The 27,598-nt window shown below is 40.4% G+C and overlaps 1 protein-coding gene across 5 annotated transcripts in view; it reads left to right on the top strand.

Annotated features, from left to right (window-relative positions):
- Zcwpw2 (zinc finger CW-type and PWWP domain containing 2) overlaps positions 1-27,598 on the top strand; it is a 159,435-nt gene that overhangs the window by 52,387 nt on the left and 79,450 nt on the right. For 4 of the 5 annotated variants that reach the window (XM_029481342.1, XM_029481341.1, XM_029481343.1 and 1 more), the window contains exons 4-5: positions 16,685-16,799; positions 21,159-21,205. In XM_029481342.1, coding sequence (XP_029337202.1) covers positions 16,685-16,799; positions 21,159-21,205 — 162 coding nt within the window. The remainder of the gene's footprint in view (positions 1-16,684; positions 16,800-21,158; positions 21,206-27,598) is intronic. The other variant, XM_029481344.1, reaches the window with a different exon arrangement.

The following is a 27,598-nucleotide window of genomic DNA, read 5'->3' as shown; positions in this document are numbered from 1 at the left end:
CCCCCCCCCCCCCCCCCCCGTTTCTGTTGTTATGTCTCCCTTTTTATTTCTGATTTTGTTAATTTGGATACTGCTTCTGGGCCCTTTAGTTTGTGTGGCTATGGGTTTATCTATCTTGTTAATTCTGTCAAAGAACTAGCTTTTGGTTTTGTTGATTCTTTGTATCATTCTCTTTGTTTCTTTTTGACTGATTTCAGCCCTGGGTTTGACTATTTCCTGTCTTCTACTCCTGTTGGGTGAGTTTGCTTCCTTTTTGTTCTAGAGCTCTCAGGTATGCTGTTAAGTTATTAGTGTAAGATCTCTCCAGTTTCTTTACCAGGGCACTTAGTGCTATGAACTTTCCTCTTAGCACTGCTTCCATTGTGTCCCATAAGTTTGGGTATGATGTGTCAATATTTTCATTAAATTCTAGGAAGTTTCTTTCTTTATTTTTTCTCTGACCAAGTTATTATTGAGTAAAGAGTTGTTCAGTTTCCATGTGTATATGGGCTTTCTGTAGTTTTTGATGTTATTGAAGACCAGCCTTAGGCCATGGTGATCTGATAGGATGCATGGTATTATTTCAGTCTTCTTGTAGCTGTTGAGGGTTGTTTTGTGACCAATTATATGGACAATTTCGGAGAAGGTACCACAAGGTGCTGAAAAAAAAGGTGTATTCTTTTGTTTTGGGGTGAAATGTTCTGTAGATATCTGTTAAATCCATTTGGTTCATAACCTCTATTAGTTTCACTGTGTCTCTGTTTAGTTTCTGTTTCAATGACCTGTCCATTGGTGAGAGTGGGGTGTTGAAGTCTCCCACTATTATTGTGTGGGGTTCAATGTGTATTTTTAGCTTTAGTAATGTTTCTCTTATGAGTGTGGGTGCTCTTGCATTTGGGGCATAGATATTCAGAATTGAGACTTTCTTGGTGCATTTTCCCATTGATGAATATGAAGTGTCTTTCCTCAACAAGCTTGCTAACTTTTGGTTTAAAGTCTATTTTATTGGATAGTATGATGGCAAATCCAGCTTGTTTTCTGGGGCCATTTGCTTGGAAGACCTTTTTCCATACTTTTACTCTGAGATAGTGTCTGTCTTTGTTATTGAGATATGTTTCTTGTATGCAGCAAAATGCTGGATTTTGTTTGTATATACAGTCTGTTAGCTTATGTCTTTTTATAGGTGAGTTGAGTCCATTAATATTGAGAGATATTAAAGAGAGATGACTGTTGTTTGCTGAGATGTTTATTTTTGTAGGTGACGTTGTGTGCTTGTGGTTCTCTCCTTTTGGATTTATTGTGATATGCTTAATATCTTGTCTTTTCTTTGGTGCAGGTACCTTCCTTGTGTTGGAGTTTTCCTTCTAGGATCCTCTCTAGTACTGGATCAGTAGATAGATACTACTTGAATTTGGTTTTGTCCTGGAATATTTTGGTTTCTCCATCTATGTTGATTGAGAGTTTTGCTGAGTATAGTAGCCTGGGCTGGCATTTGTGTTCTGTCAGAGTCTGCATGACCTCTGACCAGGCTCTTCTGGCTATCATAGTCTCTGTTGAGAAGTTTGGTGTAATTCTAATAGGTCTATCTTTGTATGTTACTTGGCCCTTTCCCCTTGCAGCTTTTAATATTCTTTCTTTGTTCTGTGCATTTAGTGTTTTGACTATTATGTGAGTAGAGGATTTTCTTTTCTGGTCCCATTTATTTGATGTTCTATAGGCTACTTGTACCTTTATGGCCACCTCTTTCTTTAGGTTGGGGAGGTTTCCTTCTGTGATTTTGTTGAAGACATTTTCAGGTCCTTTGAGCTGGGAATCTTTATTCTCCTCTATTCCCATTATTCTTAGATTTGGTCTTTTCATTGTGTCCTGAATTTCCTGGATGGGTTAGAAGTTTTTTCCGTTTTGAATTTTCTTTGACAGTTGTGTCAACCTCTTCTACTATATTGTCTACACCTAAGATACTCTCTTCTATCTCTTGTATTCTGTTGGTGATACTTAACATCTGTAATCCCTGACCTCTTTCCTAGGTTTTCCATTTCCAGGTTTGCCACCATTTGTGTTTTCTTAATTGTTTCTGCTTCTACTTTTATGTCTTGGATGGCTTTATTCAGTTCCTTTACCTGTTTACCTATATTTCCTGTATTTCTTTCAGTGAGTTATTGATATCCTCTTTAAAGGACTATTATCTTTATGAGATAGGATTTTAGGACAGATTTCTGATTTTCAGATGTGTTGGTGTATTCAGGGCTTGCTGTAGTAGGAGAACTGGGTTCTGATGATGTCCATGTATATTGGTTTCTGTTGTTTATAATCTTTCACTTTCCTCTTGCCATCTGGATATCCCTGGTGTTTGTTGGTCTGGGTGACTCTGTCTGGAGTCTGCCTCTTTTGTCCCTGGGTTGCTTCAGGTCTCCTGGTAGGCCTGCAGCCCTGGCTGTAGCAAACCACCTACCTGTGGGGCCTTCCAACTGGGGCTCTTCAGAGGAGCAGAGAAGCTGCTGATCTGTTGCCCTGGCTGCAGTAGATCTCCCGGGAAACCTTCAGACTGTTGGGTCTTCAGTGGAGCAGTCAAGCTGTTGGCCTGTGTGAAGATGTTCTCCAGGGCAGAGGTCTGTTTTCCTGTGTGCAGCAGATCTCCAGGCAGGCTTTCAATCTGTCAGGTCAGTTGGCCTGCATACCTTTAAGCTGTGGTGTCTACTGCTCTGAGTGCAGCGGATCCTCTAGGATGAGTCAGGATATGGTATCTTCATGGGAGCAGACCAGCTAGGAGTCTGCCCCAGCAGAAAGGACCAGGCAGAAGGGGTGGAAGCAGCTTTTATAACTTTCAACATCACTTATCTTTGACAATACATGCTAGGAGCTCTTCAGAATTCTTTAAGGCAACAGAGCTGCACCATCACCTCAGAGACAAAGCCAGGCTGCCTGCATGCTAATTCCCGCTCTGTCTCTAATAGTTACACAGACATGGCAAGTTGTAAACTCAGCCTCCTTATCTCTGAAGTGTAATAATGCATCCCCTCACAAGCTTATGAGGGGCTCATTAAATGAGTCATTTGTGAAGTGTTTAGGCTGGTGCTTGGCAAAACTACATAAGCTTTGGATAGGTTAGTAAATTAAAAAATAGTAATAGGCTCTTTAAATAATAGAACTCTTTTATAAATGAAATATGCTCTCTGTCAGTGTCTCCCTGAAGTAAACAGAGTTCTTGTCTCATTTTCTGGGCCTGCAGAGACTGAATATCTTGTCTGTGATCCCAATTTACTGTTAAGATGGCTGAGGCTCAAGTTCCATGCCTTACCTGAAGTCACTCAGCAGTGCAGCCAGGCCTCAGACCAGGCTTGTGACTACAAACTCCACATTTTCAGATTCTGTGTCAGCTTGCTTGTAATTTGCATTGAGTTATCTGTTAACCTTCATAAGCATATGGAATTCATAATGAGCTATTCTCTGCCAACTGGAAAACCTCAAAAGGCCTTCTTGTTGTTTTTAACTTAGTTAGCTTGATTTAGAACTTTACACACAGCTTTTCAAGGTAGTCAGAGTTCCAAGTGGCTTCTTCTTCCCTTTAGCACACTGGTTTCTCACTATGAAAGCGAGGCTGCTCTTCACTGATTTTAAAACCTGGAATTTACTTAGTTTCGATGTGATATTAGCAATAAGTTGCTGATAGTGATACGGATGCTGCAGCTCTGACACAGAAGTTTGTTTGTTTTCTTTCTTCATAGTTGCTTTCCAAACCTTCTCTATGCCACACTCCACTGCAAAGCTGACTTTGACTTTCATAACTTTGAACCTGCTCCCCAGGGAGCTGTTCACAAATCTGTGCTTTCCACCAGTTGGCTATCCCCTTCCTGGTGACACTCAAAAGCCATTTTATAGCAGATGATCTCCATGTTAAGTATGTTTTCTCTCTGTGTAATGGAATCAGATAGACAGGATTTATGAATGTGTATAATGTTTACTGTACTGACTTTGAGGAGCAGTGGATGAGTTTATGAGACTGTGGTGCTAAAGAAGCCATGCAACATAGGCAAACTGCAACAGAAGACTCTTCTGAGCATGGGTGTCCTGAGGTGGCATCTGATTCTCCCAAGCAGGGGCCTGTCCCTTAGCCTTCCATGTCACTCTGCTTGCAAGTCTCTTAAACCAGTGGCAGTCACACATTGGTGAAAGGCTGTCTTCTGGAGCACGTCACTGCAGATGACAGGCCAACTGGAGTGTCAAGTGGGCTTTCTTAAGACCAGAGTCATAGCCTGTAACAGTTGCCATTCTCATCCTGGTATGAAAAAATCTAAAAGCATAAAAATACTGTTTAAATATATGTTAAAGTCTATATTAATGAAAAACATATCTTACTCCTGCTTCCCTACTTCTAACCTTGCAGGGAGCACCCAGCAAGGAACTGAAGTAGTTCTCCTGGTGTAATTTTTGGTATTTCAGGCCACATAATGAAAATACACTGTAGACATTTTATTCTCAAATTTTCATATTTTGCTTCCATATTTCTTCTGGTACTTTATCTCTCAGTCTCATAAAATACCACAGTAAATGAGGCTGGGTGTTTTCATTGACTGACTCATGCTTACCAGTGACATGGATGTGAAAAACATAAGTTGGTTTGATTTTTAAATCCCACTTAGAATCAGTAAGACTCCTGTTTATGTTTAGACCAAGAAACAAGAAAACTAGATTTTATGAACAGCAGTTGTTTGAAGTATTCACTAACTTAAGTAAGCTTTGCAAGTAGTGAAGCCGTGGTTATATGAAATACCTGTTAAAGATGGCAGGTTATAGAAGGAGGCACCACTAGGAAGCTGAGGAACGTGGTAGTGTGGTTTCTGTGCACATGAGGTGAGATGGTGTGCTGTGTTCTCTTTGCATCAGAGGAACAAGAACGCTTCTATTGACTGAGGCCTCACCACTGTGGGAGAAACCTGTTAAGGAAGACAGGGCACCTTGGGGTTAACTTCCTACTGAAATACTTTAAGTGTAAGCAGTAAGACAGAAGAAAAGGGTGGAGTTTGGAAAAGTGGAACAGTGCCTCAGGACAGCACGTGGTTGGCTCAGTGAGCCACCTGCAGTTTGAGGATGTGAGCGGGACTGCCATTAATTCTCAAGCCAGGCAACATCTTATAATAGTAATGATGTTCTCAAATATTTATTGGAGTTGCCTTTCAAAATGCCACTTGTATTTCTTTACATTATGATGTTTCAGGCTGATAGCTATATGTTTCTAAAGCTATAATTCCTAAGAAATACTATAAAGTCATGTTCAAAGCTAGGTGAGTTAACATACCTGTAATCTTGGCAACTGTGAAGGCAAAGACAGGAGGACGGGTGTTCAGACTGAGCCCAGACTGCACAGTGAGTTTGAAGCTAGCCCAGGCAGCTTGATGAGACCTTGTCTCAAAAGACAAACAAAAAACATAGGTGTTAGGACATCCCTCAATGATAGAACGCCTGTCTAGCATCCACAAGGCCTAGGGTTTAATCCCAACACGTCAGTGATTGAATGAATGAATGAATGAACATAATTATGGTCAATATTTAGTTGTTTTGGTGAATTTAGGATGATAAATAAAACATCTTGTAATATGATTTCAGTTTTTCAGATTTTTGATCAGTGGGTAGAAGTACTTGTTGCTCTTGCAGAGGACCTGGGTTCAATTTTCAGCACCCACATGGTGACTAACAGCCACACATATCTCCAGTTCCAGGAGACCCTACACCCTGTTTTGACCTCTGTTGGTATGAGGAACACATGTAGTACACAGACATACATGCAGGCAAAATACTCATACACATTTAAAAAAATCTTTAAAATAAATGCCACTAAGGTCATAGGCCCCGAGATAAATCGGTGTTTCATAAAGTACTTTATAGGTCTGCAATGCATATGAAAATGGGATTCCGGGTTATCTAGAAGTAATGTTATGATTGTGCCAGGTGGACATTCTTTTAGATTGTGTCACTTTACTTTTATAGAGGGCAAAACTAGATTTTGTTGGTGTTGTTTGGTTTTGTCTTTCACTGTCTGAGTCTGAGCTGGGTTTACAAATGTCACGTTTAACAAAATCTGTCTTTACAAGACTCAGTATTTACTGAGTTCTCATACTTAAGAATCCTAAACATGTAGAATTGAATAAAACATGAATTTGGTGCCCCTGTGAGACTTAAATTAGCTGACATGAACACATGGTAGACAAAAAGGATACCCGTTACTATTTTGTAAGTGCAATAGAGAATTGGGGACAGCCATAGAAAGGGGAGTGCAAGTTTTGTAGGGGACCAAGGAGGGGAAGAATGTAAGAATGAAATCCCAGAAGTCCAGTGCTCTTCTCTGTGGTAGCCAGCACACTGGATGGCCAACAATAATTCTTGTTTCGATTCTATTTTTTCTCTTCTTTCATTCTCAAAAGTAACTAGGTTTTTTGTTTGTATGTTTGTTTGTTTTTAATCTTCCAATACAGAAGCATTTTCTGTGTCTCTGGTATGAGTTTCATACTGGTGGGTGGGGTAGGCTATTACTAAGAGGTCAGCCTGGACAGCAACAGAGGATTCTCTACTTGAAGGACGATAGAAGTCTGTCCTGCCAGTGCCATGGGCAAGTGGCAGAACCTTGGAGAATAGCACAGTGAGTTGGTGCCTGTCACCAAAGATACTTTGTTTCCAGGTGTGGCAGAAAATCATTTGGGCTGAGGATTCATGTTGCCATGGTGGTGCAAGATAATTACCTGCTGTGGCTTTGCAAATCCATGTATGTCCTTTCAATTCATGTATATCTAGCATGGTCTCACAATTACTGAGATCAAAATTATCATCTTGGTTAGGTGAAACATGTCACAAGTTGGTTTGACTTAGCAAAAATAGGGTAGTGTAGCACTGCTGTTGCTTCCAAGCCTGAGGTGTAAGATTTATTCTCTTTAAACTCTGGTCATCACAGCTTAATTTTTTGTTGTTGAGCAAAAGATCTGTGGGGTACAAAGCAACAGAAACTTGAATTTGTGCCAGACTGAAGGATTCTCTGCACCCCCTGTTCTGGGCAGTCACACACGCACTATCGTCTCCTCTTCAGTTTTTCCTTCATATCAGTATAAAGCAACAGCAAGAAGCATTCAGTGCATTAAATATCACCAATATGGGACATTTAGCTTCTTAAGCCTTGAGAGATGGAAGAATGATGATACAAAGCCTTCAGTTGACCAATAGAATCTGACTGGAACAAGATTACACGGGACAGTGACTTATAAGCTTAAATGTTGGACCCAGCTAGGGCTTGTCTAACAAGGTCAGACATGTTGTGTGACCTCTCCCTTCCCTGTCCACCCATCTCTTCAGTCTCGAGCTTCCCTGACAACTGAGATGGCCATTCTCCCTCATCTTTGCAAAATCATCTTGTTTAGATTCATAAGATCACAGCAGTCTTCAGCTCTTTCCCTTCTCTCGTTACTGCTTCTTTTTATTGTTTGTTTCCCCACTAATTTGTTTCTCTAGTACTAGAGATTGAACCCAGGGCCTTATAGTTGCTAGGCAAATACTCAACTACTGACATAAGTTTTGAAATTTTATTTTGAAGTGGAGTCTCCCTAAGATGTCTGTGCCTGCCTTGAGCTGGCAGCCTCACTGCCTTACCGTCTCCAGATGTTGGAATTAAACCGTGCCCAAGCTGATCAGTGCCACTTTCTTCTCTGCCCAGAGTTCAGTGACTGAGACAGCGCAAGTACTGGAGAAGTAATGAAAGAAGTAATGAAAGGTGTGGTGTGTTCTAGAGTCAGTCACAGCTGAGATTACTCATCTTAACTCTGCATGTTATGAGCTTGAGCATTTCCTTCTTCAACAGCAGGGTTAACAAACCTTCCTATGCGCGCTGGAAAGATGGCTGAGTGTTTCAGAGCACTTGCTGCCCTTACAGAGGACGTAGGTTCTGTTACCAACACCCAGATGATAGTTCACAACTGTCTAACTCCAGTTCTAGAGAATCTGGTATCACCTTCTGGCCTCTATAGGCACTTAGCACACATGTGGTTCATTTATATTCATGTTGCCAAGCAGACATTGTAAGCATAAAATATAAGTAAGTAAATCTTTTAAAATATTTATGTTAATATGAGGCAAAGCTAGTTTGAAAGTAAACATTATTGCAGATAGCCAGGTTTTAGTAAACTATATAAGATTTTAGGACTCTAAACCAAGGACAAAAATTGTATTTCCACATTACAAAATAAGGCACAAATGTATACACACATACATGTACAGTCAGAGAGATGGTTCTGTGGCTATGCACACTTGCTGCACAAGAATGGTGACGATGTTAGATGTCAGCACCTATGAACGTTCCAAGCCTGATTGGGATGACCTATAATCCCAGAAGTATAAGGATCCAAGATAAGAAAATTGCTGGAGCTTGCTGGCCAGTCAGCCCAGCCCACACAAGCAAGCTCAAGATTCAGTAAGAGACTCTGTCTCTAGAGGATAATGTGGAGAGTGGTAGAACAGGAAATACATTCTTCTATCTGGCTCTGCACTTGCACAGGTGCATGCATGCACACTGCCATGTACACCGTGCACACATATACCACTCCCCCCCACACACACATTCAGAGTTTATGCAGAGCATGTAAAGGGAATTGCCAAAACATATCTTAATTTACATAAGTCTAAAAAAACTGACATTTAACATACAAATGTTTCTTAAGAAAAAACATTAGAATGCTGTGGAAGTTTCCCTATACCTTTACCCATGTAGGGAAAAATAAAGATGGTTGTTTTCCTTCACCTCATGCAAAGTACAAGATTCTTTGATTGACCATTTGATGCGTGTACCTAAGAGCCTGAGAAACACAGTATACTGATGGCCAGCTTTTCCCCAGGAAATCTGTGCAGAGTGGCAGTTTCTGTTCATCACAGCTGAAGAGAAATGAAGCTACTGAGAATGGCCAGTACTTTGGACTGTGCTTAGAGATAATGATGTAGAGTTCACATGCCATCCAAATAGAATGGTGTGGAATAGCAATAAGATATATGCTTAGAGCAACTGCACAAAGGAAGACACTGCCTTGTCAAGGGAGCTGCTCCCAGATACACCAGTCACAAGATAGACTTGCAAAACAAACAAAAAGCAAAACAGCAACAACCAAAAGGCCAAGCAAACAAAAAACCAATATGCCACAAAACACTCACAATAAAAAATTCTTTCAAACAATACTTACTTGTGTTCAGACCAAGAAGTTAAGGTGTGCATAATAGATGCTTCATCTCTGTTGACAAGCATTCATGGTGCTAGGAGATGCTCTGCACATTGCTGGAGGAGAAAGATAATCATCGGGATTAACCGGCTACAAACTCTGACCCACAGCAGTAGCCTGCCTACAAGGAATTACTAGTGCAATCGTGGCACAGGTATTATGGGGACAACCACTGTTTTATGGGATTTAAGGCCCACTCCATCAGATGCAATCCATACCTGACACTGCTAAAGTGGCCAAGAACCTGAGACTATATAGGTCATAGGCCTAAGGGAAAACCTAATACTATTATTCTGTTCAAAGAACAGAGCAATAAAATGACTCCTAATGTCTCTCTCAACCCTTATCAAAGAAGCTTCTCACAGTAAATGAGAATGAGCACAACATAAACGTTAGGTGGGTAGATCCTAAGAAGAATTGGGGAGGGGAAAACATGATCAAATATATTCATGAAAACAATCTTAATTAAAAAAAATACCTTTAAGATAAGTCCCGGTTGTCAAAACATTATGCACTTTGGACACAGAGCCCAGAGACCTGAGCTGGGTCTTTCCTAGAGCTGGAAAGCCTCCTTCCTGAGGATTATCTTTCTTTCTTTCGTTTTTAACTGGATACTTTCTGTATTTACATTTCACATGTTATCCTCTTTCCTGGTTTCCCCTCCAGAAAGCCCCATCCCATCTCCCCTCCTCCTGCTTCTATGAGGGTGCTCTCCCTCCCACCTACCCACTCCCATATCACCACATTACCCTAGACTGGGGAATGAAGCTTTCACAGGATCAAGGGCCTCTCCTCCCATTGATGCTTGGCAAGGCCATCCTCTGATACATATGCAACTGGAGCCATGGGTCCCTGTTGCAGTAAATCTCCAACCCAAATATGCCCCAGCAATGAAAACACAACTCAATTAATATGAATACACGCTGTGTGCCTAGATTGAGCAGATCTACCACCACACTACCATATTCCACATCTATGAGACCCCTTAGAACTTGTGGTTTCTCCAGGCCATGTGCTTCTGCTCCACTATTCTTCTTCTTCCTCCTCCTCTGCGTCCTCTCCCTCTTCCATTTTCTCCTCCTTCTCTCTCCCTACCTTTCGCTCCACCTTCCCTTTATCTGCCCGATCATCAGCTCTTTTTTATTTTACAAATTAAGGTGGGAAACAGGTTTACAGGAAATCACCTGAGTGCTGACTCATTCCTTGTTCACAACCCCTCATAGGGGAATGGAATTAATATCAAATATAATTAGCCCCAGGGCTATCCACGTGTCCCTCCATGTGTACACTTTGGTTGGTGTTTAGTCCCTGGGAGCTCTGGGGAGGTCTGGTTGGTTGATATTGTTGTTCTTCCTGTGGGGTTGTAAACCCCTTCAGCTCCTTCAGTTCTTTCTCTAACTCCTTCATTGGGGTCCCCGTGATCAGTTCAATGGTTGGCTGTGAGCATCTGCCTCTGTATTTGTCAGGTTCATGTTACCAGCATATACCATGCCAGCTTCCAAAGGAGGGAAGCAACCAGCAGTCTTACCTAGCAGTGACGGCTGTAAACCACTACCGTGACCAATATGGCAACCGTAATGCTAAGTGTGCAGTGGTGGCATACAGTACTTTGGTGCTAGCCAACATCTCTATAATTGGACTTAAGGCTTACTCAACAAGAGGGAAATCATGCCTGGTACTAGAACCCTAACCACCTACCTTGAGCTACTGAAGTCATGGACCTCGGAGGAAAAACTACAACCACCCCTTTACTGAACCAGCATAGTTTCTAGCTACATTCCCAACGTTTATCCTTCTATAAACATTCTAGCTACATTCCCAACGTTTATCCTTGTTCTATAAACAGGTAAGCACAGTCTTCACCCTTCGTCAGGAAAATGCTGTGCAATAGATGAAGATTATAGAAAAGCACCACTAATCAAAATGAAGATGGTGGTGCTCAGTACCAATGGATACATCTACAATGCAAGTTCTGCATCATTGTTTTAAAGGGGGAAAAAGATGAAAAGAATCAAGGAACAAGAAGTTTGCTGAGAAATGCATCTCCTAGAAATATTATATCTATGAAGTTACACCTGCGAAGTCTCAAAAACATGGCTAGGCAAATATGCCCTAAGAAAGGATGACACCAATGGACATGTTTACATAGAATGGGGTAATTTCATAGGGTCTCAACTCTAGACAAAGAACTACCACAGCTGGGGAATACTGAGAGTGGAATAAATAATCTTCCCAAGGAAGAGCACACCAATTGGTTATCCAGTACCAAATGGTCAGCCCTTAAAGCAATACTATATGTACTAAGCAGTTGTACTTCTATATTTAGGAATACACACATGCACACACACACACACACACACACACACACACACACACACACACACCATCCATTTGCAAGAATTAAAGACAAAAAAGGCCATACTTTGAAAGAGAGCAAGGGGGTTACATGAGAGGATTTGGAGGGAGGAAAGGGAAGGTGGGAATCTAAATTTTTTTTTTAAAACACCATGAAAAATATACTTTCTTTCAAGTCTACAAGGTATCAACTATAACACTGTATGATAATAGAGCAACAAAAACATTTTCTTTGGCCTCTTTTCTTTTTTATTTTAACACGTGAGGATATGGTAAACGTAGGGGAAGAGAGGTCTGAGGATCAGGGGGACAAGCTGCAGCCTGGGCTGTGCTCCTTGTACATGAAGTGCAAGAACTGGCATGAACAGAAATTTAAACAATTTGAACACATTAGTGGAAATTTTATTAATTTTGTAAGGGGTAGAGCAACTGGAGGACATTTTATATTTTGAAAGTTAGCAGATAAGCAGAAGCGTCACATGCCCTACTCTAGGTATTCATCTTTAAACGTTGTTCCCTTTTGGACAGGGTTGCTTTGTATAGCCCTGGCTGGCTGGAACTTGCTGTGTAGATCTGGCTGGCTTGGAACTCATAGAGATCCACCTGTCTATGCCTCCTGAACACTGTCATCAAAGGCTTAGGCCACCACATGAGAGTTATTAGTGTTTTGAAGTAAAATGAATGACAATGTTACCATTACAATACCTTCAGGCTCGGTGTTTATTCATTCTTGATAAACATCAACCTAGTAACAAGGATGTGGAATGCATTTGTTTAGTGAGATACTGGGCCTCTCTTGACAATCCAGAGACCTTTGCCTGGAAGATTCCAAGTGAGTGATTGTAGCAGTGTCTAGGAGAGCTGTTTTCAAGGATGGTTACAAACACACTTTTTCTGAAGTCCTCTACAGAATGATTCGGTTCAGTTCATGTTTTAGAAAGCATGAACTCATCTGACTGAGTATTTTAATTAGAGGAGAAACATCATTTCTGTAAGAAATTGGAATTTTTAAAAAGTATGTTAAATTTCTATATTCTAATATTTAATATTGTGTTTTCGTTTTTTATATAATTAGGTGAAAGAAAGCACAATTGCGGACAGGAAAGGGAAAAGCAAAATGATAGTTTTCAATTTGTATTTTATATGAATAGGAACTGGAATAAAAACAGTTGTGAGTCGCTATGTGAGTACGGGACAGTAAAGACATCTTGAAAAGTATCCAGTGCTGGGAACCACTGAGTCACCTCTAGTTTCAACACAATGTGTTTAACATGGTTATATGCCTGAGAAAGCCATGGAACTCAAGTAGAAAACCTACTGTAAACAAAGCTTTACTGAATAATAGGAAAACTATTCAAAGTGGGAAATTCAGGTCTATCTCAGCTAATACGATTGCTGCACACAAGCGACTGGTTTGAAAATAAAATTGTGAAACTCATTTTTGATGACACCAAGTTATATAAAATGCACTGGAGTAAGAGTGTGAAGCAGAGCATCAAACCTACTGTGTAAAACTTCAAACTCCTACTGCAAAGATGGGAAAGAAGCCCAAGAAGATGGAAAAACAGAGTCCACTTTTTGGTGTGGAAGATTTAACTCAGTAGATGTCAATTTAAGTTACTGTCAACAAAGCCCCAATTTAACAGGAAACAGAATCTTAGTATTTGTAGGAACGTAGAACCTAGAGTGATGATATTCGCCTGTAGCATACACAAGGTGTTAATGATAGAAACTCTAACAGTTAAATCAGTTTGTTACTAATACTACTAAAGTAATGGAAGCTGGAATGGAATAACAGAATTCACACTCTCGAAAGTGTCTCCCTGCTGCACACCACTGCGGTTCCTGCCTGGGCTGTTGCCGTAGCCTGCTAAGCAGCTGTTCCACAGCGACACTTACTTCTGCATGACCTGACCTCATCAGAGTAGTGAGATTGACTGTTTGAGGGCATTAACCAAAGCCAGGTATGGTGGTGCATGTAATTCCAGTGATCAGAGTTAGACAGGCAAGGCAAGTTCTGTCCAGCCTGAGGTATGCCGTAAGACCATGTCTCACAAAGCGGGAGAGGCAGGGAATTCAAATAAAGGACCATCTCCATCAGAGCTCTGCAGTGTCACCTGTTTCAGGCTGGGCAGGAACTAAACACTCCTGCTGGCTTCATGGCCCTCCCTATTCTTGCCCTTAGTAATTTTTCTGGCACTCTCCCCATCTTTTATCATTGTCTCTCTGCCATACTGCATTCTTTGATGCATCCTGAATATGCATCCATATCTGACCTTTGAGGATATCTTCTCCAGAAACATTCTTTCCTTGAAGGGCTAGATGGCTGGTTCCCCAAACTCCTTCAAGTCTGCTCAGAAGACACCCTGTCAGTTTCAGTGAGTTTCTCTGGCCGCTGTTCTGCTCTCGCTCACTCTGCATGGGTGATTGCCCTGGCCTCCTGCCATGTAGGCTTTTCTTACCCCACACAGAATGCTAGAACGCTGCTTTTCACACAGTCTCCTCACCAACAGTTCCCCAAATAGGGGGCTACATTATGTCGAATCAGTCAATCAATCGCATAATCAGAAAGAAAGGAAAAACAAAACATATATCTATTAATATCAATGTCAAATAAATGCCTTTTTTTCAAGTGCTTATAAATGCATATTGAATTTGTAGAATAGAAAAGGCATTAATCATGGTTGACTTAGTGAGAAAGAGTTCAGAGAGTGTCAAAGATGGAGATCCAGACTCCCTAGAGCTTGAACCTGCCACGTCTTGATTAAAAAAATAGTGCAGTGTACAGCTGAGTCTCATTCTGGAATTAAAAATTCTTCATAAAGTTGAGGCTCAACTGAGCACCTTCAGGCAGTGTTAATTTGTTCAGCCACTAGGTGTCCTGTATCTACCATAAGTTCTTAAAGAAGCCCTGACAGAGTCCCAGCTTCCCAGCTCCCTGAGCTCTCTATAGTTCAGTGTTGCCAGCGTCAGTCCCGAGCTCTTTCTTTAAAGGTAACCGAAGAGCATCGTCTGTTCAGTTTTATGAAGAGATTCCCACTGGGCAGCTTCTTATCATCATGGTAACGTTAGTGCTGCAGAGACACATTAGCTAACAACCTAACATACACACTGGAGACAAGAGCTCTATATACAGCGTGGCTGGCCTAGAGCTCACTCTGTAGACCAGGCTGACTGTGAACTCACAGAGATCCACCTGCCTGAGCGATGGGGTTGAAGGTGTGTGTTACCATGGCCACCGTGACAGTCTTAACTTACATGTGGAGAGTGAAAGCCAGCCAGATGGCTCAGTGGGTAAAGATGCTTGTCTCCACTCCTGACGACCTGAGTTTAATCACTACAACTCTCCTGTTAGGGTACCACAAGTTGTGCTTTAGCTTCCAGTCATGTGCTGTGTCACATACACAACGCACATAAATTGTAAACATTAAAGATTACAGCTAACAAATCGAATTGCTTACATTTTCATTTTTTGTGTGTAAATTTAAATTTTTATTGGATATTTTATTTATTTACATTTCAGATGTCATCTCCTTTCCCAGTTTCCCCTCCAGAACCCCCCTATCCCATACCCCCTCCCCCTGCTTCTATGATGGTGATGGTGCTCCCTCACCCACCCACCCACCTCCCTGGCCTCATATACCCCTACACTGGGGCATCGAGCCTTCACAGGATCAAGGGCCTCTACTCCCACTGATACATAACAAGGCCATCCTCTGCTACATATGTGGCTGGAGCCATGGGTTGCTCCATGTGTGCTCTTTAGTTGGTGGTTTAGTCTGTGGGGGCTCTGTGGGGGGTCTGGTTGATTGATATTGTTGTTCCTCCTTTGGGGTGGCAAACCCCTTCAGCTTAACATAGTAAATGAATGAAATTTACATTTTGTGTATATGAAAGTATTTTTTATTTGATTTTACTCTTTTACTGCTTCAATTCTGTACCAGTGATTGTCCAAAAGCAGTTAAGAGGCAGTTTCTGAATGTTCACAACACTCATTGAGGTGCCAGATCCGTGGCACCACGAAAGCTACAAAGATAAACACCTAGGGTTGTCATGGACCTTCGTTTTTGGGTGGTGATGGTCATGGCCACCTGTAACTACAACATATGTCAGAATGTAGCAAATCAATAAATGACAATGTTGGACATACTTAGAGCAAATAGTTGATAATACTTTGGGGACTACCCATGTGGCATCTGAAAAGGGCTTTGTTCACGGTTTCATTCTGTGAGTTGAGAGGGAATGTTGGAGAGGTTGAAAATTGTGTGCAAATACTGCATTATTTCTTCTATCTAGGACAAGCCTAAGAGCTTCATGTCTGGGTGGTAAATATGTCTCAGTAGAAATATCCATATCCCCACTGATGGCATTTTCAAAAAGAAAATCAGTCACGCATTTTATAATTGTAATATTTAAAGTCATAAAACTTCCTAGCAATTAAAAGGTTTTAGAAAAATTGCTGTATTAGATGATTGATATTTTTAATTCAGGTTCTTTTTTTCAGCTTTTTAAACATCTAGAAAATGTGCAATGCCTTATTAGAATGACACACACTGCATTCCTACTATCCTAGAAATTGTCATCCACTGTGTCCTATAACACTCATGAAAAGTCAGTGGTTGGCTGCTCAGACTCACAAAGTATACACACGGAGAGCCTGGGGCATAGCAGGCAAAGAGTGTGTGTGTGTGTGTGTGTGTGTGTGTGTAGGTCTGGCACAACACCACACTAGATGCAAATAGAATTAATTGTCTTACACTAAGAACACTGCTTTGTCATTCCCAACCACTTGAGTCTCGTTCTCTGTCACATAAAGTGAGGTTAGTGTTACCCCCTGCAGATATATCCTGCTGACTGCTTGCTACCCTGGGAGCATGGGAAATGCATCATATCATCTTAATGAAGGGTCATTAACTTAGATTCTCACTACTCTGCTAAGATTTAAAACACTAAAACAACAGCCAGGTACCAAGCCTAAGCAACATTTATGTGGTGCTCAAATTAGACTTAGCTCCAGTGAGTGTTATGTCAAGTATAAGTTCTAAAACAAAATTAACATTTAAAAATAAACACTATTCCTTGTTTGAATTTATGCATTTCTCCAGGCAGCAGAATGTACAAAGAAGAAGAGGTGGTATAGAAGTGCCCTGGAGGAAGCATACCAACTCTACAGGTGTTCAGCAGAGCAAAGACTAGAAGTGTGCTGCCTGTCAAAGCCGAGTATGTAAAGTTTCCTCTTCTTACTGTCCAAACCAGAATGCTTGGATGTATGCCTCCTATGTCCATACATTTAACATTTTATGTGTTTTCTTTATGTACAAATATGGTTTCTGTTCATTGTAAAAGAATCATCAAATGAATTAATAGCACATATCTTGTTCTCTGAGATTATTTTTAGTTTAAACACAGGCACTGTAATTAGTGCTTTCTGCTATTTTATTTACTCTTAGATTGCATAAACCATTACTTCAAAACATATAATTAAAATATTAGAAACCACAGATTAAAAATGTATTCCTCATATGATAGTTTTACAGAGATACTCTGGGTTTTGTATTATTTTGTTTGGTTTTTGAGAATATGTGTTTTCAAAATGCTTGATTTTAAAATAATAACAAAGTGGGGGTGAATCATATAGTCTCAGTTTTAAAATTGTTTTATTCTGTTCTCCTTATCTATTGTGAACATATCGTGGTGTTCTAGTGGAGGTCAGAGAACCACTTTAGGGGATCAGTTAACTCATTCTCTGAGGTGGGTCCTGGGGGATCAGTCAAGCTCAGTCAACAGGCAAGCGCCTTACTTCCTGAACCACCTGGTGTGATGGTGACCAGAGCCACAATGCTTATCATTTGTCTTCTCCTGATTTCAGGTCAACTGAATGACTTTAAAACATAAACTTAGGTAGATAGGTTTTTTTTTTTTTAATTTTTCTCAAATACAAAGTTTCCTATACAAATTTACTGAGAATGTATATGAAACTTTTCCAATGGAGAAAAACTTCATCATTACTGTTGAAGGCCAGATCTTTACATAAAGTACTGTGCTTTGGAACTCAAAGTAATAGACAGAAGGCTATGTGGGATGAAAAATAACTGTGATCACTGCACAAGAATATTTTAAAATATATCTGGGTTTATTATAATCATTTCCTAGGACAGTCATAATCTTTTTAAAGTTAAGTATGTCATGCCTACCAACTTTCAGGTGAGTGAGTCTAAAGGCTGTGCTTGATAAAGCATAAAGTCCATGAGCCCCACCCACTGGGCAAGCGCCTCCACTGTGGTACCTGCTCAGCCTGTGCTTTGCATTTGGAATGGATCTGCCAGTTCCTGCTGCCCCCTTCCCGCCCCCCCCCCCAGAATTTTATTCATGTTTTTACAAAATAGTCTTTCATGTTTGGAGCTGTCTTGGGTTCACAAAAATTACCTTCTGTCCACCAGAACTTCCCCTCTCCTACCATCAAAGCCCACACCATGTGGTTTGTTGTAACCAGTGAGCCCACGCCAACCCTTCTCGTAACCTGAGTTCATAGTGCACATGAGACTTGACTCTAGTTTTACACTCTGTGTCATCATCGTCACACCGCACACAATCATTTCATGGCCTTAAAATCCCGTGTCCTCCTTACTCATCCTTTCTCCTGCCGACACTCAGAAGCTACTTTTGCTATCACAACTTTGCTTTTTCCAGAATGTCTCATGGGCATCCTTCCATATGGCCTTCCTTCCTACAGTGACACATACTTAAATTTCTTCCACGTCTTTGCATCGTTCTGTAGCTCATTCCATTACTCCTACACACACCACACCTTCCATCACTCATCTGCCTAGGAACATCCGGATTGTTTCACATTTGGATTGTTACTGATTAATGTAGTTTTCCTGTGGCCATGAAGTTTCAATTCCTTTAGTAAACAGTAGCCACGATAGATAGCAGATGCTGTGTTGAAGACATGCTGATCTCCAGGGTTGTGTCAACAGTGGCTGAGAGCCCCTGGTGCTCTGCAGGCTCTAAGCATTGTGTTACAATCAACTGTGCTTTCCCCCAAAGGCCCTGGTTACCCCTGGCCTCAACACTGCCATATGCATATTTGTTCCTTTGTGTTTTCTTTGTTGCAGTGTCTTTTCAGGTCTTGGCTATTTGTTTATATGGCGATCTTTCTGAAGCCTTAGCCTCCAAATGCTGGGGTTATAGGATTGCACCACCATGCCCAGCTGAACCTTCCTTGCTTCTCTCTCTACCATCCCTTCCTTCCTCCCTCCCTTTCTTCTTCATTTGTCCCTTACACTTCGGTCAGTCTCATTTAATACAGTCTCAAGCTTAGAGCTTCACTCCCAGGTCACATCTGGTTTACTCATGATGCTATCAAAGACATTCTTCCTTCTGTTAAAGGGCCTTTGCTCCTCTGGCATTTCTTTCCAACACAGAGAAGTTTCTGGTTTATTTGCATTACCCTCAGTTTTTGCTGTTGTTGGCTTTCAGTATTAGGTTTCTCAATGTGATAATTATAACGATCTGCATCCCCACCTATCTGTATGTCTGTCTGTCCATCCATTTATCGATCTCTCCTCAAAGCTGGGTGTGGTATCCTGAACAACAGAAACTACAGTCTCGGTCTTTACTCAGCTAGACAGTGCTAAGGTATGTGGTTGAGGGAACATTCTGTTGTCTTAGTGTTAGGTCTCAGTTCTAGGCTGGGAACTTGACAAGACTCCTCATTATTGTTTCTTTTTTACTCATTTAAGTAGTTGTGTGTTTGCTTCCCATGATGAGTGAGGCTCTGAAAAAATTCAAATGCATTGGGCAGTAGTAAAACAGCTTCTTCTATGGGCAGATCTCGTAAAGAACATGGCTGTGAGTACTTCCCAATCACTGCCAGATGCTTGGGTGAGTTTTCTCCAGCCTTCCCTGTGAGAACTTGGTGGCTCTTCAGGAGGAAGAACTCACAGAAGGGCTCCAGATCTCACATCCCGTGTTCTAGTGCAGTTTTTATTTCATAGGGTTGTCCGTATTTAACCTCCAGGGGTAGGCCAATTAGGGTTCAGATTTTCTTACCTCTAGACTGATTGTCATGGAAGTTTCTGCTCAGGCAAACCGTAATTCTCTACACTGACGTCTGTTCCTTCAGATTTGAGAGTAGACGTGTGCCTCAAGAGCCTCTCTTCACTGATAGATAGAATTATGGATTTTCAGTTTAGCTCTTAACATATTGAGATGTGGTGGCAACTTTTAAGTCCTATGTCAGACCAGAAACTGGCCTGCTTTCTCCCTTTGTAAGAAGGAACTTTCAGTTGCTGCACTTGAAGACACCTGGTGCCACAGTTTTAAGGAGGCCATGACTGGCATCAAACAGCCATTGCATGTAAACTTTTATTCTTAACTTTGAGGACTGTTCCAGTCTTGCATAATGTTTAGACACGTGCAAAATATCAGAAAGAAGGTGGGGGTCTCTCCTGGTTGGAGGAATCACCTGTAATGGTGAATAGTCTTGTGTGTTCTTGAGTGAAGGGAGATGATGTTTCTTGGAGGATGATCATTTTAAGCATTATGGGGATACAGAAAAGGACAATTCATATGGAAGCCAGTGATAAATATAAATACAACACACTTCCCTGGGTGTTTGTTTTCTCTCAGTCGTTAATATTCTTTGATAACTTCATTTCATGTGTACAATGATATGACACATATTCCCTCTTTTCCTCTCCCACTATCCCTGTATGTCCTAACTTTTCCCCCTTTTAACCTGTTCAACAACACATTATATCCGGTCGGTGCCACCCGTAAGTGTATAGGTGTGAGCCATCCATTGATCAAAGGAAGCCGACAGTGACTACCCCTCAAAGAAGATGATTCTCTGTTGTTTTTAAATAACATACATATATTGTGTTTACCAAAATAATATATTGGAATTTTTTTCCAATGAGCTAGTTGGTTACTAAATTTTCTAGTTTTGGTGGTAGTCTGAGAAGTGGTACCAGTATCCACATTCTTGTGGAGTCACATCCAGGGCAGTATTGGTTTCTCAGTGGTCTCAAATGGAAGCAGCAGACACCATGGACAGACTAGAGGCTTTTAATCAAATGGGTCTACTCTGCCAGTGCAACCACAGGCAGGGTGCTAGAGTATCTCCTCAGTTGTATAGGGAAGATAGACTGTGTTGTGTGCCTTACAGTGGTACATAGACTAAATGAGGTACAGTTTATATGTTATGTTTACCCAATGTCCAGTGTATAACAGGTGTGCAAGTAGAGACAGTATGTACTTAATTCTAGATTTTATGTACTCCAGAGTGCACAGACCAACCAGAAAACAGAAGTTAGACCGACTTGATGCTAACTAATAATATTTCAAGAACATCCATCAGACAAGAGTTCCTTCTTGACATTATGGCTTTTGGATTACTTAACTCTACTCAGCTCTGAGGAGGTGAATTTATTAGTGTTTTAGTTAAAAGGGCCACTGAAAACAACCCTGTTACTAATGTGTGATAAAGCAGAAAATTCTAATTTTGTACTATGTATCTATTTCAGCAGGAAGATGGATTCTTTTTTAAAGTAGATATATTGTATTATCTTACAGACAGAGCCAAAACAGATACCAAAGCTGCTGTGGTGACCAAGAAAGGGGTAAGACTGTGTTCTAAAGTTAACTTCAAATTCTATTTTTTTTTTCGAGACAAGGTTTCTCTGTATAGCCCTGGCTGTCCTGGAACTCACTTTGTAGACCAGGCTGGCCTCAAACTCAGAAATCCGCCTGCCTCTGCCTCTCAAATTCTATTTTTAAGGGAAAATAAATACTAAAAAGAATTATATCTGATTTTTCATTCTGAAGTTTACTTGAATATACAGTTACTTTCATGGGCTGACTATCAACCATGTTTGTGATGATTTCCATTAATTTTATGCAACGAGGGCAATAGAGACACTGATGGACAAGGAACAAGCACTTGTTTAAATCATCTTCACATAGACACTCAGAGCAATGTTTTCATACATAGCACATTACTGGAACTCATGAGAAATTAATTTTTCCTAGAAAGTTTAAACAATAAGTTCATAGCTTAGTATGGCTGTTAAACTTAAGTAGAGAATAACATTGAACAACTAAATAAAATTCTGGGTAGACTACTTTAATGGAAGCTTATAAAGTCAAGAACATTTAAAATATATTTTAAAAATTTAATGCACTATTTTGAATTTTATATATGGAATAGTGTTGAACTCCTTTTGTGCAAAATATAATTACAATATTGGCATTCTCAGATGGCAATGTCTAAGTATAGGATATTACTGACGTAGAAAAAGAGAGGTGCTTACAGCACACACTTGGACACAGAGTGCATCAGTGACATAGGATCACCAAGTGTATTAAATAGAGGAGCCTGTGTGCGTTTGCCTGGGTTCCTGGCTGGGCTTGAGGAAGAGACCAGAGATGGTCAAGTACATGAAACACGCACAGAAAGGGCTGTTCTGCATGGGTCTAGAGACTGCCCATGAGATGAACATCACTTTGGTGTGTGCACACACACATGCATGTATACATGGATGTGTGGGGAGGGAGGGGTTTGTTTAAGACAAAAGTTTGATTTTTTTTTTGGTCATTGTTCATGTTTTGGTTTGGGTTTTGAGGCAAAGTCTTGCTAAGTAGCCCAGGTTGGCCCCAGGCTCATTGGCCAGGAACCCCTGCTTGTCATACCTTATAGGGATCTGATGCCACACCCTGCTATGTTTGTTTGCTTGTTTGTTTGTTTTTGATTTTTAAATTCCATCCTTTTACTCTCGGGTTTTACATGTGAAGGCTGCTACTTCTCCTCAGGAAGGAGTTCATGGTCACAGGAGACACAGCAATCGTCTGTAAGGGTCCAGGGCCGGGCCTGAATGCACATTGGGGGTTTGCAGAGTATGGGAGGCAGCACAGCAGTGTCACTTCAGAATGTGGGCAGAGTTAGTGATTTCACTCTCTTCTCTTATGTTGACTACGAAGTTGTAAAGACATCAACTCTTACCAAGTGTCATTTACATTTACCATCGTCCCCTAGGAGGGCAGCATTGTTAGATTTAGGGAAAGGCTACTTATTATAAATATGAGTGAAATATCATAACAAACACACTGTTCCACCAAAATAGCTACTAAAACAACCAACGTGAAAGCATGCAGAAGCACCTGAACTTGATTTGATTCTGAAAGTGTGAGATTTCACATGCGGCTCTGTGGCTTCTGTTCCCACGCCGGTCCTCAGGCTGTCTAGATGTGGGTCTGCTTAACTTTAGTGTGTGATGTTTCTACTGATTAGTAAGTTTCTAGTGATAAATCTTATAAAATTAAAACATTATTAGTAAAAAACAAATGACAAAAGCAAACAAAGAGAAAAACTAACCTGGGCAAGGCGGCACATACCTGTAGTCCCAGCCTCGGGAGTTAGGGCAGGAGGGTCAGGAGTTCAAGGTTATCCTTGGCTACATGGCAAGTTCCAGGCCAGCCAGGGCTATCCTGGATTCTGTCTTTAGAAACTGTTCTAGTCCTTATTACTAATAAAAAATTTCTTTTTCAAAATTACCTTCAAGTTCTAAGAATAACTTCCTTTTTACTTTTGTTTTTCTGTGCATAATACTCATTTAAAGATTTAGTTGAGATTAATTCACTTGAAATTTGAGTTATTAATAAAATTTACCTTGTATATTTATGGGAAAATTATTTTTGAAACATTTGAGGACATTAAACATATAAACAAAAAGATAAATAGTCCCTCAAAGTCCTCAGTAGATTATACAGAAGCCGAATGTTTATACACCAGAGTATATTACAAACATGAATTCTGTAATAAGTCAGTTCTATTAATTCTCACTGACATTGAACAGCAGTTGCTGCAATTGAGCAGAGAAAGATCATCTAATATCTAGGGACATATCTGCAATCTATGAAACATGAAGTCATTTCTCAAATTTCTATTTTATTTTATGCTAATAACCATTATTGATTTTGGTTTTGATGGGAGGAAGCTGAGGAACGGGTGGTGAATGGTATTCCCAACAGACAAATTAAAAAATAGTTTTCTACCTTCAGCTAATTCAAGCCACAGATGCAAAACCCATAAATATACAAGGTAAATTTTATTAATAACTCAAATTTCAGAAACCGCTACTCCAGTGTACACTGGAGAGCACACTCACCCAGATGAATGGCCTGGGAATGATGGCCTGCCTGTTCTCCCATGAATCTGTGTGCAGGGAGTCCTCTCTGGATTTTTCACAGGGTTGGCACACAAAATGATTAAGACTATGTCTTTTATTGTGTAATTGGGGGGAGATTCTGTCTGTCCTGTTAGAAAACAGTTCTTATGTATTATTCTGGGGTTTAGGCTTACAGGACTGGATGCTGAGGATCCCCACAGGGTGAGGAGTCACTGAGTATTCTTAATGTTGAGGATAATAGTAGAAACATGCTGAAACACACAGTGACATTCTGAACATTCATTTCTTCGTAAAAAAAAAACAAAACAATGCTGTGTTATAACCATTAAATGTTCTCTCTACATCAGCTCTTAACAATTTATTTTAAATGTTTCAGAAGTCTCCCTAGAAACAGGGTCCCCTGCCAACATCCCCCATCTCCCAGCATCTCCCTTGTTGAAATGACCAATGGCTTTAGTAAAAACTGCACAGAAACAGGAAATGTTTCCAGCTGACTTGGATTTGCACAGAACCTCCAGCCAGAGGTCAGATAATCAGATTCCTGGCTCCTTTGTCAGCTGAGCAGCTGTACTGCAAACCCAGCTTCTTTCCTCCCTGGTGCCTTGTTGGAATTAACTCTTACCGTTCTTAAGTGTTTTACAGATATGAATGAAATGTGAATGACAAGCCACCCTGAATTTTTGTGTTCAGTTCCTGAGCAGGCCTTTTAGAAAATTTAAATAGCAAGCCTTTAAGTTGTCTGGGTAAAATGCCGACTCATGGAGCCCCTAAAGCTTGAAGCCAGTCTCATCCTTAGCCACAGTTGGAGGTGCTAATAGGAAACCCTTCATGGCTTTTGTTCAAGGTGGCACTGGGAGCCAGCTTCTATTTTTAGAGAAAATTCCCTCTGTGCCTCTGTTCACTGCTTGAAGGCACACTCTAGTCATTCTCTCTGGTAAGACCCTCAACCAAAGAAACCCACAGAGCTTAAGAACAACTGCAGAGAGCAGGAGGCACCAAGGCATTTGTGAGTCACACTGCCAGGCTCTGGGCTCTGATGCTGTCCAGAGGTCATGGGAATGCCAGACTCTGCTGAAAATTGACCTGGCTAGCATATTGATAATTGATGTGTAGTGTTTGTGTCAGAAACAATAGAATTGCATACTTTAAAAAATATCATCCAAAATAGAGAGAGAAAACGATCATTTCAGTCCTCATCCATTTCAAAGGAATGCAGTCTGCCTAGGCTGACCTATACTCGCTGTGCTCCACAGTTGCTCAGGTTCAGCTGGCACCAAAATTTATACCTGCCTGTTACAGGAAGTGGTTCGAATCCTTCCTTCATGAACACATCCCTGGCATATTTTCCAAAAAGAAATGGGCATACTGGCATTGCAGATTTCTATAGCATTTCTTTTAACAAAGTTTTCTACATTATTCAAAGAATGCAGATTCCCCTCTGGAAAGTCTGTCAAGTGTTAGTGAGTGTTAAGTGACAATTATCCTCAAGAGGAAGTTATAATACAGACTTTGGCCTGCTTTAAGAACAAAATGCTGGATCTATGCTTTACACCTTCAGACTTCTGTTTAAAGCACAACACATTTTCATTTAGACGTCAAATGGCTTAGGGAAATGCAGTGTTGAATCAGAGTATATAATGTTAATGTAAGTACAATTCCCAAGGATTTTCTTCATTTAGAGGTAAAGGCAATTCTACTGCTTGCCATTCCATCAATTTTAGTTGTATGTGTGTATGTGTATATATACATATATTCTCTCTTTTTCTTCCTACTAGTCTGAAGTTACACAATGCAACCCTCTTCTTTGTGTGTTATCTTTATATGTGAATATATTAATCTTCAATCACTTTTCTGGAACTCCTGTGTTGTTATTTTTAAAATTCCTCTATTGGTTTTAAACGCTGTAATTACATCCTTCTTGGTGAATAATTCAGTACCATATATGTTCTTACTGTCCTCTTCTGATTACTTTCCTCTTCAATGTTATTATCTTTGATTATGAATTCTCCTTGTTTTTCACTTCTCTACAAATTAGTCTTTATTTATTTATTTTTAATCTTTCTCAGTGCTAAGAATCAAACTCGGGTCTTAGTCTGCTCTATAAAAACTCTAGAAAAGCTCTAGTTTTGAGTTCTATACCCAGCCCCAGTTAGGCTTTCATGGTTCATTTAGTTTATCCTTTTTCATTACTATTTCAAACATCCTGTATGATGTATTTTGATCAGGTTCACCCTTCCTCCAACTCCTCCCAGACCCACTGCTCCTTCCTAGACTGGGCAGGATTTTTGGCTTCCATTTTGTCATTGTTGGATTTTGTTAAACCAATCAAGTTGGCACTGTTCATGACACTTGGAGTTGTGACTTTCTACTCATTGCCAATAGCCCTTCAGGTGGAAGTGGGCCTTCCTACCCACATCTCCTCTCCATGCTAACTGAGGTTCTGTCTGGCCTGAGCCCGCAGAATCTGGAGTTCATGTGGATGTACATAATGCTTAATAACTTGTTTATCTCCACTTATTTTGGTTTTAATTTTAGGTTAAATCTCTGTAGCATGTCCTTTCATAGCTCTGTCAGAGGAATTGTTTTTTAAGTTCCCTTTTAGGAAGCAAAAATTACTTTTCCTTAATATCTCTTAATATCAATGGACTCAATTCCCCAATAAAAAGACATAGACTAACAGACTGGCTACACAAACAGGACCCAACATTTTGCTGCTTACAGAAAACCCATCTCAGGTAAAAAGACAGACAGTACCTCAGAATGAAAGGCTGGAAAACAATCTTCCAAGCAAATGGTCTGAAGAAACAAGCTGGAGTAGCCATTCTAATATCTAATAAAATCGACTTCCAACCCAAAGTTATCAAAAAAGACAAGGAGGGACACTTCATACTCATCAAAGGTAAAAAGTGCCAAGAGAAACTCTCAATTCTGATTATCTAGGCTCCAAATGCAAGGGTAGCCACATTCATTAAAGAAACTTTAGTAAAGCTCAAAGCACACATTGTACCTCACACAATAATAGTGGGAGACTTCAACACCCCATTTTCATCAATGGACAGATTGTGGAAACAGAAACTAAACAGGGACACAGTGAAACTAACAGAACTTATGAAACAAATAGATTTAACAGATATCTACAGAACATTTTATCCTAAAGCAAAAGGATATATCTTCTTCTCAGCACCTCATAGTACGTTCTCCAAAACTGACCATATAATAGGTCACAAAACAGGCCTCAACAGATACAAAAATATTGAAATTATCCCATGCATCCTACCAGATCACCATGGACTAAGGCTGATCTTCAATAACAACATAAATTGAGAGTGGCTGCCCACTCTCTCCCTACCTATTCAACATAGTACTTGAAGTCCTAGACAGAGCAATTCGACAACAAAAGGAGATCAAGGGGATACAAATTGGAAAGGAAGAAGTCAAAATATCACTAATAGAAAGCCAACATTCATGTGGAAACTGAACAACACTCTTCTCAATGATACCTTGGTCAACAAAGGAATAAAGAATGAAATTAAAGACTTTTTAGAGTTTAATGAAAATGAAGCCACAACATACCCAAACTTATGGGACACAATGAAAGCATTTCTAAGTGGAAAACTCATAGTCTGAGTGCCTCCAAAAAGCAACTAGAGAGAGCACACACTAGCAGCTTGACAACACATCTAAAAGCTCTAGAAAAAAGGGAAGAAAATTCACCCAAGAGGAGTAGACGCCAGGAAATAATCACACTCGGGGTGAAATCAACCAAGTGGGAACAAGAACTATTCAAAGAATCAACCAAACGAGGAGCTGGTTCTTTGAGAAAATCAA

The sequence above is a fragment of the Mus caroli genome, chromosome 9, assembly GCF_900094665.2.
Source record: "Mus caroli chromosome 9, CAROLI_EIJ_v1.1, whole genome shotgun sequence".
Taxonomy (NCBI): domain Eukaryota; kingdom Metazoa; phylum Chordata; class Mammalia; order Rodentia; family Muridae; genus Mus; species Mus caroli.
Note: the sequence above shows the minus strand (reverse complement) of the source record. Positions and strands in the feature narration are given on the sequence as shown.